The 15,419-nt window shown below is 36.6% G+C and overlaps 1 protein-coding gene across 5 annotated transcripts in view; it reads left to right on the top strand.

Moving 5' to 3' along the window:
- MAP7D3 (MAP7 domain containing 3) overlaps window positions 1-15,419 on the top strand; it is a 33,351-nt gene that overhangs the window by 12,685 nt on the left and 5,247 nt on the right. For 3 of the 5 annotated variants that reach the window (XM_081276618.1, XM_081276617.1, XM_081276614.1), the window contains exons 6-14: window positions 2,873-2,965; window positions 3,886-4,011; window positions 6,971-7,539; window positions 8,117-8,253; window positions 8,523-8,725; window positions 10,714-10,849; window positions 12,012-12,150; window positions 13,351-13,455; window positions 14,560-14,613. In XM_081276618.1, coding sequence (XP_081132744.1) covers window positions 2,873-2,965; window positions 3,886-4,011; window positions 6,971-7,539; window positions 8,117-8,253; window positions 8,523-8,725; window positions 10,714-10,849; window positions 12,012-12,150; window positions 13,351-13,455; window positions 14,560-14,613 — 1,562 coding nt within the window. The remainder of the gene's footprint in view (window positions 1-2,872; window positions 2,966-3,885; window positions 4,012-6,970; window positions 7,540-8,116; window positions 8,254-8,522; window positions 8,726-10,713; window positions 10,850-12,011; window positions 12,151-13,350; window positions 13,456-14,559; window positions 14,614-15,419) is intronic. The other 2 variants (XM_081276616.1, XM_081276615.1) reach the window with 2 other exon arrangements.

The raw sequence follows: 15,419 nt of genomic DNA, 5'->3' as shown, positions 1-15,419 counted from the left end.
TGTTTTCTAAAGTCTGGTTTGACTAGTCATTCAGTTTACACTAAGTGTCATTTAAAGAAAATAATAGCATAAATATAGTGGTGGACAGATTGATCTGCTTTACAAATATCATATTTGTTATTGACAGTGAACTTGTGAAATAGATCGGCAAGTACAATTGCCTTCCTTGTTTCATAATTAAGACATCAAGAAATTCAATGATTTCTACCTTAACATGCTTTATTTTTATTTTTTTTTTATTTTTTGGTACCAGGAGTTGAACCCAGGGGTGCCTACCAATTGAGCCATAACCCCAGCTATTTGTTTTACATTTTATTTAGAAACAAGGTCCCCCTAAACACTTTAATGATAAGAATATTGCCAAGTTCACTTTACAAATCTTCATAGTTAAAAATGCAGTGTTGTTTTAAATAAAATGAAGTTATCTGTTATGAATACTTTAAATACCTTTTTTGTTCCTGGTGTTTTATCTTTTCATTACTATTTTTTTATTTTTATACTTTATACCTTATGCTTGCTAGGCAAGTGCTTTGCCACTGAGCTACACCCCAGCCTAGTATTACTTATTTTTTTAAAAAATCTTTACTTCAGTGTGTGTTGGTGACCATTTCTGACTTTTTGCACATGGTGTTTCTCACTGAAACACCATGTATTGAAATATATTAAGCATCCATATCTATCAATCTAAGAGGAAAAATACCTTTGTCTTTCCAGAGGAAGCAGTAGGAATGATCATGGCAAGAAAAACATTGGGAAACAAATTCTGCATCATTCCCTCAAACTTGGCCATTAAAAAAAGATAAAGATAGCTGGGCATGGTGACATGTGCCTGTAATCCCAGCTACTCAGAAGGCTGAAATGGGAGGATCACTTGAGCCCAGGAGGTTCTAGGCAATATTTTGAGACCCTGTCTTAATAATAAGGACAAAAAAAGATGAAACAATATCATTTTTATGCCTGGAATAAGACATCATAATAGTTTGAATTTAAAATGTGTCCTTGTTGGGCTGGGGATGTGGCTTAAGCGGTAGCGCATTCGCCTGGCATGTGAGGGGCACTGGGTTCAATCCTCAGCACCACATACAAACAAAGATGTTGTGTCCGCCAAAAACTAAAAAATAAATATTAAAGAATTCTCTCTCTCTCTAAAAAATAATGTGTCCTTGTGTCATTAGGTGCTTTGACATTTTTTGAGCAATGCTGATGACTTTAAAATTCTAGTACAGCAAAAGATTCTGGGTGGTACCATTTAAAGAATAGTGAATCGTAGCAGTGACTAATCTAGTGGATAGGATTTCTGTTTTTTGTCCAAAGCAATATTATACTTGTGATAGGTTCAGGGGAAAAAAATATTTTTATTTTGTTAAAACTCACCTGTTATTTGTCTTTAGAACTCTTACAATTTCAACTATGAGCTTTCATTTTGTCTTTTGTTTACTTTTGTTGACAGTCTTAGTCTAGCACATTTTCTCTTACAATAGTCTGGGAAAAGTTGGATCCACATACCACCTCCTCCCTCATTATTCTTTTCCAAAGCACTTTTATGTGTAGCCTGGGTTCATTCATACACTAATGTAGGAAGACTTTTTTTTATCACCTTGCTTGTCCCATGGTAAAATTAATGTATTATTTACCAACTAAATCTCTTAGAAAAATTAGATAGCAATAATTGCAATAGCATATTTGTGTCCCACAAACATTGTTCTACAAGTGTTGACTATGTTTTATTACCTATTTACTTCAAGAATTAGCAGAGATTAAATATAATATTATATAAAACTATGCTTTCATTGATATGTCCACTTGCCATATTCATGAAACATGTAAAGAGAAGGGACAGGCGATGACTTAAAAGGTAAGGTAATGACTAGTTAAACTACACTGAAGGAGCAATACCAAGTTAACTTTTTAAATGATTTCTTTACTAGTTTTTAATAGAAGGTATGTATGGAAGATACTTTGTGAAGTAACCTACTTAAAGGTACAGTATGATATATACTCCAAAGTGATGAATGCTGTAATTAATGATTCCAGAAAATCTCTTTAAATTGAAATGAGACCTATTCAATCCAGAGAGATCAATATTTCAAACTCAAATGAAGTTCACAATTTAATATGTAATATTTTAAATAATCTTGTTTTAAATCTTGGTTGATTCAGATAATCTTATTTTTCTTCCACTCATTGCTGACTCATAACTATCTCAGTATTTTGTCATTTCTTGCAGTCTACTAATGAGGAATTGTGTAACTTAATCATTGACTTGCTTACAACTTTGTAGTTCATGCTATACAATCACATTATCAATTCAAGAAATTTTCAAATGATGCTAGATTGTCAATATGTACTTTAATTTACAGATCTCCAAAAGAGAAATTGTTTTTTTCAAACAGACATTCCTCAGTATTCTGAACTAGAATATTTGAAGCAAAATGAAAAAAGTGTCTATTGGAAGCAGATTGTTTGCCCTTGTGAATGGTTGGGTTGCTTAAGTTGTGACATCTATTCTAAACATTAATATTTTTGTTTAAAAATACTAGTTATAACTAACATATAAATCACTTTTACTATTAGACATCATGGATTGTGTCTAAAATCAAAGGTCCTAATTTGGGAACTTTGATGTTGTGGATAGTATCGGACATTTTACCTCTTAAATTTAAACATTTTCTAAATCACCTTATTTTCATTTCAGTAACAGAGCAAATTAGTTTTAAGTTTGGGGAGTAGAATCTCTGTATTGTATTTGAAATTAAATTCTTATAAGCAAGGGTAGACAAGATAAACAAAAATATGTAAACATGAGTGGCTCCTAAAATAATATAGTTATGTCATTTATGAAAAGTAATATTTCTTTGCTTTTGACCTCTAGGAAAAACAGAAAATAAGAGAAGCTCATCTTTGAATAGAAGAGAAAACAAAGTACATTCATCTACTGACTTAGAACACATGGAGGACAAGCCAGGTGATTAGTGGTTAAAACAGGCATATTTATGTCAACATTATTGGTTAAAAATCATTTCTGAAACTGAAAAGTGAAGCATCCTTTTTTTTCCTCCTTGAAGTTCTATGGATGGAACCCTTTCATATGTGTTTTGTTGCTTTTTGTTTCTCACCATTCACTTATGGAAGACTTTGTACTTAATTGATTCAGGTTCAACCCTATTGGAACAAATGCCATTTCATAGGAATATTTAAGAATATAAATACTTATTGGAGCAAGATATTTATTTACAACAATGCTCATTTTGGTAGGAGGTACTGGGGATTGAAATCAGGGGCACTCGACCACTGAGCCACACCCCCAGCCCTATTTTGTATTTTATTTAGAGACAGGATCTCATTGAGTTGCTTAGTGCCTCACTTTTGCTGAGGCTGGCTTTGAACTCATGATCCTCATGTCTTAGCCTCCTGAGCTGCTGGGATCACAGGCATGCACCAGCATGCCTGGCACAAAGCTCATTTTTAACAAAAAAGTTCAGTCAATTCCTGGGAGCTTTTGGCAATGCACTTGATCATTATGATTGTCAATGACATATATCTGGGAATCCATGTAAAGGTTGTTTTGTTATGTGCAATTATTTTTCTCCATGTGTGAGTTCCCATAAGGACACCATACTATGGGAGGTGGTTATGTCAAATATGTTACCTGGGTTTCTTCTTTGGGGGTATTGTGGTATGCTGAGGCCTTTGCGCCTTAATTTAGGTAATCTTGTCCTTAACAGTGCAATCTGATTAGATTAACAGTGTCCAATCCTATTATACTATGTATTGTTGGGAAAGTTACCATTTTTACAGCAGTTTACATTGATCATTCTTGCTTTGTATTTATTCATGTGTAAGACCTCAAATTGAATGCTTTTTAAATTTATTCTCATCATTTAGCTCGTCGATTTTATAGCAATCCCTCAGAGAATAATTTAATCAGTCGCCTGCTTATCCCAACAAGAGCATCAGTAGCCAGAAGCAAGACTGCTGCTTCATTATCCATCCCAGGAAAAGATACTCCAGGTAACAGGCACATGGAAAAAAGCCTGAAAGTACTCCTGTTTGCACTTAAAAAGTAGGCTCTAACACTTGACTTTTTGCTTTTAGGTGTCAAAATAATTTGATTCAATAGTTACAAAATTTCTAGCATGGTAGATTAAACTGGGTAATGGGTAATTAATAGGATGAGATGACTAACTTGGTGATGGTTGTTAAATTTTATTTTGTTTATTCAACTATTTTTTATTTATTTATTATTACATGGTACTGAGGATGGAACCCAGGGCCCCACATGCATTAGGCAAGTGCTCTATGACTGAGCCACAACCCCAGCCCATGTTGGTTAAATTTTAAAGCTCTATAGATTCTAAAAATATAGAAGAACTTCACTAATATCAAACAAGAAAATTTCCTACTAACCTTTTTTTTTTTTCAAAAATATGGAGCAATAACATTGATCAAACTTTTCAGTTTTCAATTAGGGACATAAAGATTGTAAGTACAACAAAACAAATCTTCAGGATTATGAGGACTTTCTCATTTGTAGTTTACATAGCCTGTGGACAGCAAGATATCTCCAATAATGGAAAGGTCTATTGCATTGTCCCCATTATTTACCCCCTCTGCTCTTTCCTTTCCAGAATACATCCCACCTCTTTTTTTCTGTCATTTTCATGTGATTAGTAAAATGAATCAACATTGTATCAGTCTTTCTTGTAGTGCTCTGATTCCTGGCATGCTTTAGGTATGTGTGTGTGTGTGTGTGTGTGTGTGTGTGTGTGTGTGTGTGTGTCTGTGTGTGTGTGTATATATAACAGATTAGTTTCTGCCAGTTTCCCCCACTACCAATCTAGATATTTCTGATTATTTTTGTTTTAGCTTAATAGATCACTATCATGAAAAACTCAGTATTTTGTCTTAAATTTCTATAATGAGCTAAGTGTAGTGATGCACACTTAAAATCTCAGCGATGTGGAGGCAGAGGCAGGAGGATGGCAAGTTCCAGGCCACCCTGGGCAACAAGACCCCATGTCAAAAATCAGAAATAAAATGGACTGGAGTGGGGCTGGGGTTGTGGCTCAGGGGTAGAGCGCTTGCCTAGCACGGGCAAGGCCCTGGGTTAGATCCTCAGTGCCACATAAAAATAAATAAGTAAAATAAAGTTATTGTGTCCAACTACAACTAAAAAAATAAATATTAAAAATGGACTGGAAGAAGATAATGCTCAGTGGTAAAGTGACCCTAGGTTCAGTCTCTAGGATCACACAAAAAATCTTATACTTTATACATTTTCTATAATACTAATTGTTGGTGTTAATTAATGTAACTGTTAGGCACATGTAGATATGTAAATAAACTGCTTTCTTTATCAAAAATGAGGAACTAAAAAAATAACAACTTTGTCAAGTTTTATTCATAAGTAGTTAATTGGTAATTCTATTTTAAATATTTGACAAAATCGTGAAAATTTGCCACTTAAAGTTGATGTGCCAAATAATTTTACCAAGTGTTAAGAAAGCTACCATGGAAGACATTTTTAAAATGTTTACTTTATTATATAAGCAGTAAACATTTAGCATAGAACAAGATTTTAAGTGTAATCTCCCTACTATTTCAAGGCACACTGGTAATTTAATATCTTTCCACATATATATTTTTTTCACAAAAGGAGATAGTAGCCTGCCTTTGTTAAACTCAATAAATATCATTTTCTGTATCCAAAAAATTGCAAATTACTTCTTTTAATGACTGCCTTCCTATAGTGCAAGTTTTCTTTTGAATATTTGGATTATATTTTCAACTATCCCAGTATTTTAAACAATGGTTTAGTTAGCAACAATGTGAATACATTTTTACATATTTATCTAGTTTTTTTCCCAGGGCTAAGGACTGAACTCAGGGCCTTGCTGTGCTAGGCAAGTCCTCTGCCACTGAGATAAATCCCCAACCCCTTTATCTAGGTTTTTTTTATCTTTATTTTTTTACTAAGGATAAATCCAGAGGTGGAATTGCTAAAACAAAGAGTATATACTACTTAAATGGCTTTTGATACATATTACCAAATTGCTCCTCAGGAAACATATACAAATCTACAATCCCACCAGCAGTGTATGAGGTTGCCTGGTTCCAAATATTGGAATTACCATTTTCTTCCATACAAGCTGACATGGAATATTAGCATTTTGCTCCTTCCCTAGGCAAAAAAAAATATTTGGTTTGCTGAAACTGGAAGAGACCTTTGAGATCTAGCCCACTCCGAGTAAGTCTTAGTACAGTTTTTAATATGGCTGAGAAAATGCTTTTCTTAATTCCCTTCTGCAACAATCAACTATGAAGTGTCTTATGTAATCACCTGTAATGGTTAAAATCTAGTCCTGGTGAAGATGTTCATATTACTTTTTAAAGGTGTTGAAGAGCTTGCAATTTTCATGAAAATAATTCTGAAGTGCAGTGCAGTTAAAATATAAATGGCAGGTCTGGGGCTGTAGCTCAGTGGTATAGCCTTAACTGACATGTGTGAGACACTGAGTTCAGTCCTCAGCACCATGTAAAAATATAAATAAATAAAACAAAGGTATAAAAAACAGAAATGGCAAATATGAACTTTGGAAAAACATCTTATTTTCATCTGTAATAAAGACCATTGTGGGCTGGGGATGTGGCTCAAGCGGTAGCGTGCTTGCCTGGCATGCGTGCGGCCCAGGTTCGATCCTCAGCACCACATACAAACAAAGATGTTGTGTCTGCCGAAAACTAAAAACTAAATATTAAAATTCCCTCTCTCTCTCTCTAAAAAAAAACAAAAACAAAAACAAAACATTGCTTTCACAGTGACTGTTGTTGGCGAATACTTCCTGTGATGTGTGTAATCTCTGTGATTTCCTAATAAACAGTTGTCTCTTTTCTCTGTTCCTGTTCTTATACTGTCTTATCAAATTTCTAACTTTAGGGCATTTTACTCTCCATCCTCATTCACTTATAGGTATCACCAATCACTTCCTCCAGTATGTACATATGCCCTTGCGTAGCCACAGTAGTGACGAATTGAAGAGTTCCATCATGTTCAGTAAGCCAATAGTGAAGACACCTCTTCAGTCAAAATTAGAAATGGCTCCCCTAGAGAAAGTAGTAACACCCTTCAAGGTAAATGTGGAAGCTACTCCCAAGGCGAAAATGGAAGTGCCCTCTGAGGTGAGAATGGATGCCTTGTTGAACATGGAAGCCTCCCCCATGGAGAACATGGAATTGTCCCCTGTGGCGAGCACAGAAACATCCCCCTTGGTTAGTGTGGAAGTGTCCCCTGTGGTGAGCATGGATGCCTCCTCCGAGGTGAGCCTGGATACATCCCCTGAGGGGAGCATGGGCTCATCCCCTAAGGTGAACATGAAAGCTCCCTATAACGCAAACATGGAAGCATCCCAGAGTGCGGAAACACTTCCTGAGGCAAATGTGGAAGTGCCTCTTGAAGGGGGAGTAGAAGCATCACCCAAGGAGAGCTTGGAATCATCCCCTAAGATGGTGGCAGAAGTGTCCTACAAGGCATCCCCCAAGGTGAGCATGAAATCATCTTCCAGGTAAAAGTGAGAGACTCTCCAGAAGTTTCTCATGTTTTATTGACAAGTTTCCTATTAAAATGTGTGTATTTCATTGTATAGAACATAATAGGTTGGGTTTTACAACAAAATTACCATTATTATAGTGTTCCGCAATAAAATTAACAAAATAATTCCCTAAGTAATTTAAAATCTCTGATGTTTGTTATTCTAGTGTAATATTTCCCCCAAACTGTGGAATATTACTTTTGGTTGAAGGGAGAAAGTGTAACATTCCTATGAACTGTTTCTGAACTCTGAAGAAAAGATTTTTAAGAAGTCTTCCAAACCCTTAATTAAGACTTAGAAATGGAAATAGGTTTTGAAAAAAAGATTTCTCATAAATTAGTTATTTCTGTAATCCATTTGAATTGTGTAATATAATTGTTAGTCTAGAAGAAAATGTGTCTGAACCTGATTTCAAGCACTAAAGGAAATTCGTGGATTTAAGGAACTATAATTGTACTTTATTCAGAATGTTTTTCTTTTAGAAAGCTAGCTGCAATAAAATACTTACTAATATCCTACTGCATTAGCCTGTTCAGAAACCAGAAATGGACAGACAGACCTCCAACCCTGTTATCAAGAAGCATCCATCCTCAAACATACTCTCTAATATGCAGTCACCATCTCCTGCCAGCGGGTGTCATCCACCCTCTCCCGTAAATACTATGTAAGTAAGTAGCCTACTTGCAACCGTTCTGGTAGGTGTGAATTTCATGTCAGGACAAATTTCATGTCAGTGTTTGATGATGAAATATGATTGTATGCACAGTAACACAAATGTGAAGAAAAAAAACTTTTAAAATGGATTTAGCTTTGTCTATTATAAAAATTCCCAGATCATAATCTTATGATCATTATCTCATAGTGTTGAGACATTATATTTTATCAAATTGTATACTAAAAATTAACTAACACACATTTGTTACTTTTTCTCAGCAGGCATATTCAAAAGAACCGCCCACCATCACCTTCACCAGTCTTGTCAAAACAATCAGTACATGCTCCTCTGCCCTGTAAAATCATACCTGTTCAACGTACCCTATTTGTGCCAGATGGTATTGTCAAAAAGAAAACAGAAACAGTTTCTAAATCCCCAAACAAATGTGAGCCTGTGAGCCAAAAACAGATGATCTCTGAGGGTAAGTTCTCTCATTAAGAAGTGTATTTTAAGCCAGGTGTGGTGGCACATTCCTCTGATCCCAGCTATTCAGAAGGTTGAGGCCGGAGGATCACAAGTTTGAGGCCAATTGGGACAAGTTGGTGAGGCCCTAAGCAACATAACAAGACACTGTCTCAAATGAAAACTAAAAGGGCTGGAGGTGTAGCTCAGTGGTAAAGCCCCCCTGTGCTCATTCCCCAGTATAAAAAAAAAATTTAAGAAGTTCATTTTAACAACACATAAAATCTTGAGGTACTTTGGGAATGGTCAATATCATTTTATTCCCCGATGGAGAGAACTTTAGGAAGTGATCTTTCTTTTAGATATTAAGAGAATTTAACTAAATCACTGGTTCTCCTGGAATGTAGCTTCTCTGCTTACTTGTCATTGCCAAAGCTTCGTTTTCACCCCACCTCTTTGTTTTAGAAAGTTCATTTTGAAACTACTGCTAAAAGCACAGGTTGGATGAGAGGGTTGGTCTAGGAGATCCCTGTAGGCTCTCCCAGCTCTGATGTTAGATGATTGCTGGAGAGAACACATCTAGCCATTCCTGGATGAGCAGGTTTCCATTAGGAGATGTAGGTCAGGTTCCATATATAGGTCAGACCATGTGGTGTGCCTTAGTTTGTAGTGTATGCAGGTTCCTGAAAATTGCCACATGGCTGTTTTGCCTGCCACACACATTTTTACACCTACAGACATTATTTAATTTTAAATACATTAGGGAGTTTTGCTTTTTAAAGGAATTTCACAGTAAATTCTTTGTAACAGAAATAATCTTTTTATTGCATATTGTTCGTTCTTGATATGTCTTAAAATTTTCCTTTTCACATGTGATTTGTTTAAAGTAAAGCAATGAGTTACACAGACTAAAATATGATAATAGGCCTCCACATCTTCACCTTACTTTACTGATAGTCTTGGTTTCTTTGGTTATCATCTACAGTTAGCCACTTTATGATAACCAGATATACACACTGTTATCAGAGTTTAACTGGAAAGTAATGAAAATGTGCCACAGATTTCCAGATGTATGCCTAATGTATTTTGGGGTTAATCAGGTATTTAAGATTTATACTCTTCATTTGGACCAGGCTAAACCTTGACTTTCCCTATAATCAGTATATCTTAATCTTTTCCTATACAGTCATTTGATTGAGTTATCTCCAAACAGCTAAAACAAGGCCAGATGTGGTGGTGCAAGCCTGTAATGCCAGCAGCCTGGGAGGCTGAGGCAGGAGGATCCTGAGTTCAAAGCCAACCTCAGCAAAAGCTAGGTGCTAAGCAACTCAGTGAAACCCTGTCTCTCTTTTTTTATTGTGGTGCTGGGGATTAGAACCTAGGGCCTTATGCATGCAGGGGCAAGCACTCTACCAACTGAGCTATATCCCCAGGCCAAGACCTTGTCTCTAAATAAAATATAAAATAGGGCTGGGCATGGGGCTCAGTGGTCGAATGCTCCTGAGTTCAATCCCTGGTACCCACCCCCCAAAAAATATAGCTAAAATAAAGTAGAAGTATAGTATTGCATTTTGGAAAAAGTATTTATTTAAAAGAAAATGCTGGGCTGGGGATGTGGCTCAAGCAGTAGCGCGCTCGCCTGGCATGCGTGCGGCCCGGGTTCGATCCTCAGCACCACATACCAACAAAGATGTTGTGTCTGCCGAGAACTAAAAAATATTAAAAATTCTCTCTCTCTCTCTCTCTCTCTCTCTCTCTCTCTCTCTCCTCTCTCACTCTCTCTTTAAAAAAAATATGTAAGAACTTATTAAAAAAAGAAAATGCTAATTCTCTTGTCAGGGAACAGTTGAGGCTTTGAACAAATCACCTATAGTTTGCTTATGGTTTATAAATTTGGATCTATGCACACATTGTTCATTTTTTAATGTTTTGGGTTATATTGTACTTATTTATTGGACTGAGAGACAATAAGTTCCCTAAACTATTTTACATTTTCATTTAAACTAGAGTCTGGTAATAAAATTGCACCAGGAACCATGAGTGCTGAGGAAGCAACGAAAATTTTGGCAGAGAAACGCCGTCTTGCTCGTGAACAAAAAGACAAAAAAGAAGAAGAGAGACTCCAGAAAGAAATGGAACCAAGGTCAGCACAAAATCATCATCCTTTCTATACTAGTCTAGGCTGGGGCCCCAATTTTGAAATATTACCCACAAGTTATAATTTCTCAAAAATTGAATTTTTCTTCAGCAAGGATCAAAATTTCCTTGTTACCTTCTAACCAAGTGAGTGGCTGAACATAGAGGACCTCTCTGTCCCTTTTAATCTCCATACATTGTGTGCCATTAGGTTGTGCTACTGTATAAAAAGACCAAAATCATGCCCAGAGTTCCCATCTCTAAGCACAGTAGCACTTGAGTGATCACATGACATTTATATTTGTATTTTCTGGTGTCAGACCCTTTAAGACTTGTAACTTCAGTATTTGTAAACCTGGAAATTATACATACTCCTATTTCACTTTGGGTACTTTCCAAAGACCTTTGTGATACCTGAATCTCATCTGGCCAGTGAGTCACTGCTTGTAGGATGTCTTGTGGGCAGCAAACCTCATATACAGCTATATGCCTCAGAACTTGAAAAGAAAGGTTCCTTGCTCTTCCATTTAGGGGCCCATTTTAAGTTGAGCCCTGTAATGTAAACCTCTGTCCACTGCCTGCAAGGAATACCTACAGCACTGGCTTTATTTTCTGTGCAATATAATTTCACACTTTCCATAAACTTTATATGGGCTCAGAGAAAGAGGAGAAAGGGGATATTGTGAATACTAACAAATTATAAGTGGAAGAATATTATCACCTAATGTAAACATGGCTAATTTAGCATTTGAAAGCGCTGGATACTGGGGACCACTAGACCATCCTCTACATTACCCAGGTGAGATTGAGTGTAAGCGTATGTAAATAAGGACTTTGGGGAGGATCTCTAAAACAGTTCAGGAGTAATTCTTTTCTGTTTTGCATATGTGCATGTGTATGCACAGTTTTTAAGATTCAAAGTAGTCCAGTACTTGAGAGAAGTCCTTTTCTACTCTCACAGGCTAGTTCCCCCACTTTTTTAAAAAAAGGGTGAAACTGTGTAAATTTTGTGTAGTAACAACACAGTAAATGTGGTGAATATGGTGTAAATGTAAACTGTATTAATGTGGGAGCAATTTCATTATAAAAGGTTGCATACTACTGCAAGCTGTATATGGTAGCAACTAAGATAAATACTAAGAATTATTTGAATACTCTTGTTTTCCTAGGAAAGTGGCAGATGTGATGGAGAAGGTGGACAAAGGCCAAGCAGAAGAGCTATCAAAATGTGAAGATGGGCAAGAACAAGAAAAAGAGATTAAAAAGAACAAAGAATGTCAGCATCAAGACCAGGAAGTACTACTACAGGTTTACTGGCTTAACATTTTAGCAGCAATTAAGAACCAGCTAATAAAATTTAGTTGAAACTCACAGCAGGGCTGGGCCTGGGGCTCAGTGGCAGGATACTTGCGTAGCATGTATGAGACTCTGGGTTCCATCCCCAACACCACAAAAAAAAAAAAAAAAAAGGCAGCAATCTTTGTTTCTTATTTTTGGTACCAGGGATTGAATGCAGGGATGCTTAACCACTGAGCCACATCCCCAGCCCTATTTTATATTTTATTTAGAGACAGGGTCTCACTGTTACTTAGAGCCTTGCCATTGCTGAGGCTGGCTTTGAACTCACGATCCTCCTGCCTCAGCCTCCTGAGCCACCAGGATGATAGGCTTGCTCCACCATGCCCAGCTGAAATTTGTCTGAAGGAGATGTAGCATTCCCTGTGGCACTTTAACATTACAGTTTCACTATAACCCATTACCACTGCAGGTCATCTTCAGCCATCCTTGGCAAAGTCCCCAAGTTTCCCAAGGGCAGCTTTAAAAAAGCAGAAAACAGTATATTATAGATTAGTAGTCCTTTAGTTTGAAATCCAAACTGCTTGCTCAGATAAGATATCCCAGGTTGGTTTTCCCCAAATTTGCTTTCTGTGGTAACACTAATGGCATTCACAGCTGCACCCCACACCTCCCACACCAGGCAAAGTTCAAAATCAGATTCACCAGTAAGAATATATCACCCTTCTAAATTCAAGCCACTAGGAAACTAAATTCCTGAACTGAGCTCAAACTATACTCAGTTTGAATTATTACCATAGTCTAATTTCTAGTCCCAATTTTAGTGTGTGATTCATCAAATTTGGTAACATGTAAATTCCATAAATGATTGTGTGTGCTTGCATTTCTCTAGAAGGAACCTTTGTGGATTCTCTCAGTGACACTGGGAGAAATATGACTTTTCACTCTTGTTGCTATGTTAATGGATAGCTCCAAAGTCACCTACGTAGTTTTAAAGTAAGATGATGTGATGTTCATAATGATACTCTTGACATCCTGAGCCTTCCAGATAACATTTCACCTAGTTCTGTGTATTCTAACTAATGGTTTGAAAACTGATAATCCATGACTGGTCATAGATAGGAGTGCTCAGTCAAGAGGTTACAACAGTTGACTTTTTAAATGTGCTATCATATATTGAAATTAAATGATATTTTTACACACTTTTTCTAGAAAGGGGATGCCAAAATAAAAGCTCAGGAAGAAGCTGATAAACGCAAGAAGGAGCAGGAGAGAATTATGTTACAAAATTTACAAGAAAGATTAGAGAGAAAAAAGGTAAGTGTTTTCTGTTTTGGGGTGTTTGATTGTGTTAAACACAATTGGGTGGCATTTTTGAAAATCACAAGTCAGGTGTGTATTAGCATCTGGCTTTTTTTCCCACTATACTCTCCTCTTCCTTATCCAAGGAGCTGGTTTATATATAGAAGGTTTTTCCTCTTCATTACCACTTCCTCAAGAACCCTTGGTAATGATTACAGCATTGCCACAATATAGCAAACCTGTGGGAACACAGCTCCTTTGAACAGAATGACTAGTCATGGTACGGGTTGTCAAAAGTTAGAGTTTCTTCTAAACTGGCTAGCATTTGCAATAACTATCGTGGGAAGAAGTGCAGGCATCTTTGAGAGGCCAAGGTGCAGGCCATTTGTAAGGGTGAGCCACATTTTATGCAACTCACATGGCTCATCTGGGAGCCCCAACCTGGGCTGAGGTGTGCAGGACCTCCCTGTCCATAAATCATCAGGCACCCTGAGGTGGCCAGGGAGTCACAGTTCTCCTCACCTTATGCATGGTAGATAATTCTTTTTTGTTAAAATAGATACAATATTTTATTTGTTTATTTTTATGTGGTGCTGAGGATTGAACCCAGTGCCTCAAATGTGCTGAGCTATAACCCAGCCCCGTGCATGGTAGAGAATTCTTAACCCTCCCTAAAATATACCTCTTGTCAGCCTCCTGTCTATTTTTAGTAACGAAATCTGTTGACAGTGCCACGACTGAGGTACATTATTTTCATTTAGCCTCAGGAAAGGTCTGTGAAGACTAAAATCCTACTAAAAACTCCAATTTGTCTGCAATAAAATATGCTTACTCTAATTAATGTCTATGTGAAAATAGAAGTAAGAAATTGTCATTTGGGTATCTATGTTGTAATAAAAAGTACAACTGTCACCATTCATGGCATATTATAGCTGAAACCAGTTCAGAAGAACAGGGAGGCCAGCTGTCCTGCCATGTCTTTTGTGGGTGAAATTTATTGTTTTGGAGCGTACATTGTGTGTCATTGTCCACCTGTGTAAAATGAAGATAATCAACTGCTTCAGGACCACTGGTTTTTAATCTCTTTTCATGTTTGACTTTTTGTTTTCCTTTTAATAGAGAATTGAGGAAATAATGAAGCGGACAAGAAAGACAGATGTGAACATCACAAAGGTAGTCTCCATTCTATTGCCAGCAGTATATAAGAATTCCTCTTAAAAAATAAAAATCATTGAACACCTGTATTTAAAAAAAAAAAAAGAAAGAAAGAATGCCTCTTACTTCCCATCCTTGCCAACTTTTGCCTTTTTGCTGATCTTATGGCCATGGTATAAAGTATCAAGTTTACATTTCCCTGATCATTACAGAGGTTGAACATGTTTTCCTGTCTTTAATTAGCTTTCATATTTTCTCTCATGTGAAATGCTTTATAGGTCTTTTTACCTAAATCTTTTGGTTGTTTTGTCTTTTTCTTGCACTTTAAATCTCCTAGATATTGCTGCTTTTTAGGTTGTGTGTTGTAGATATCCTCACCCTCCAAATGGTTTGGCTTTTCAAATTGTCATCTTCTGCTAGGTAGAAGCTCCTAATGTCATTGCTGTTGAATTTATCAATACTTTCTGGTGACTAATGAGGTCAAGTGCTTTTTGATATGCTTCCTGACCATTTGGAGATTCCCTTTGGTGACATGTCTTTTCAAGTCATTTGCCCATTTTCCTATTTTGTCACTTGCCTTTGTAGGAGTTTTTTTGCCTACCCCAGTGAGGAGTCCTTTAGATATATGTACTACAGGGAGCTTATCCCACGCTGGTTTGCCTCACATAATATTAGTTTAATGGACCAGATGTTCTTCAATTTAGCAAACTCCAGTTTTTCTCCCCTTTATGGTGGAAAGTTTCTGTGTCTGCTGCATCATTATTTGCATCCCCCAACAGTGTGTCTTTTGATTGAGCACGTGCCTTTTCCTAGATTCTGTTCTG

The sequence above is a fragment of the Spermophilus citellus genome (genome assembly GCF_964194105.1).
Source record: "Spermophilus citellus genome assembly, chromosome: X".
NCBI classification, from domain to species: Eukaryota; Metazoa; Chordata; class Mammalia; order Rodentia; family Sciuridae; genus Spermophilus; species Spermophilus citellus.
The sequence above is the reverse complement of the archived record's forward strand: the minus strand, read 5'-3'. Positions and strand labels throughout refer to the sequence as shown.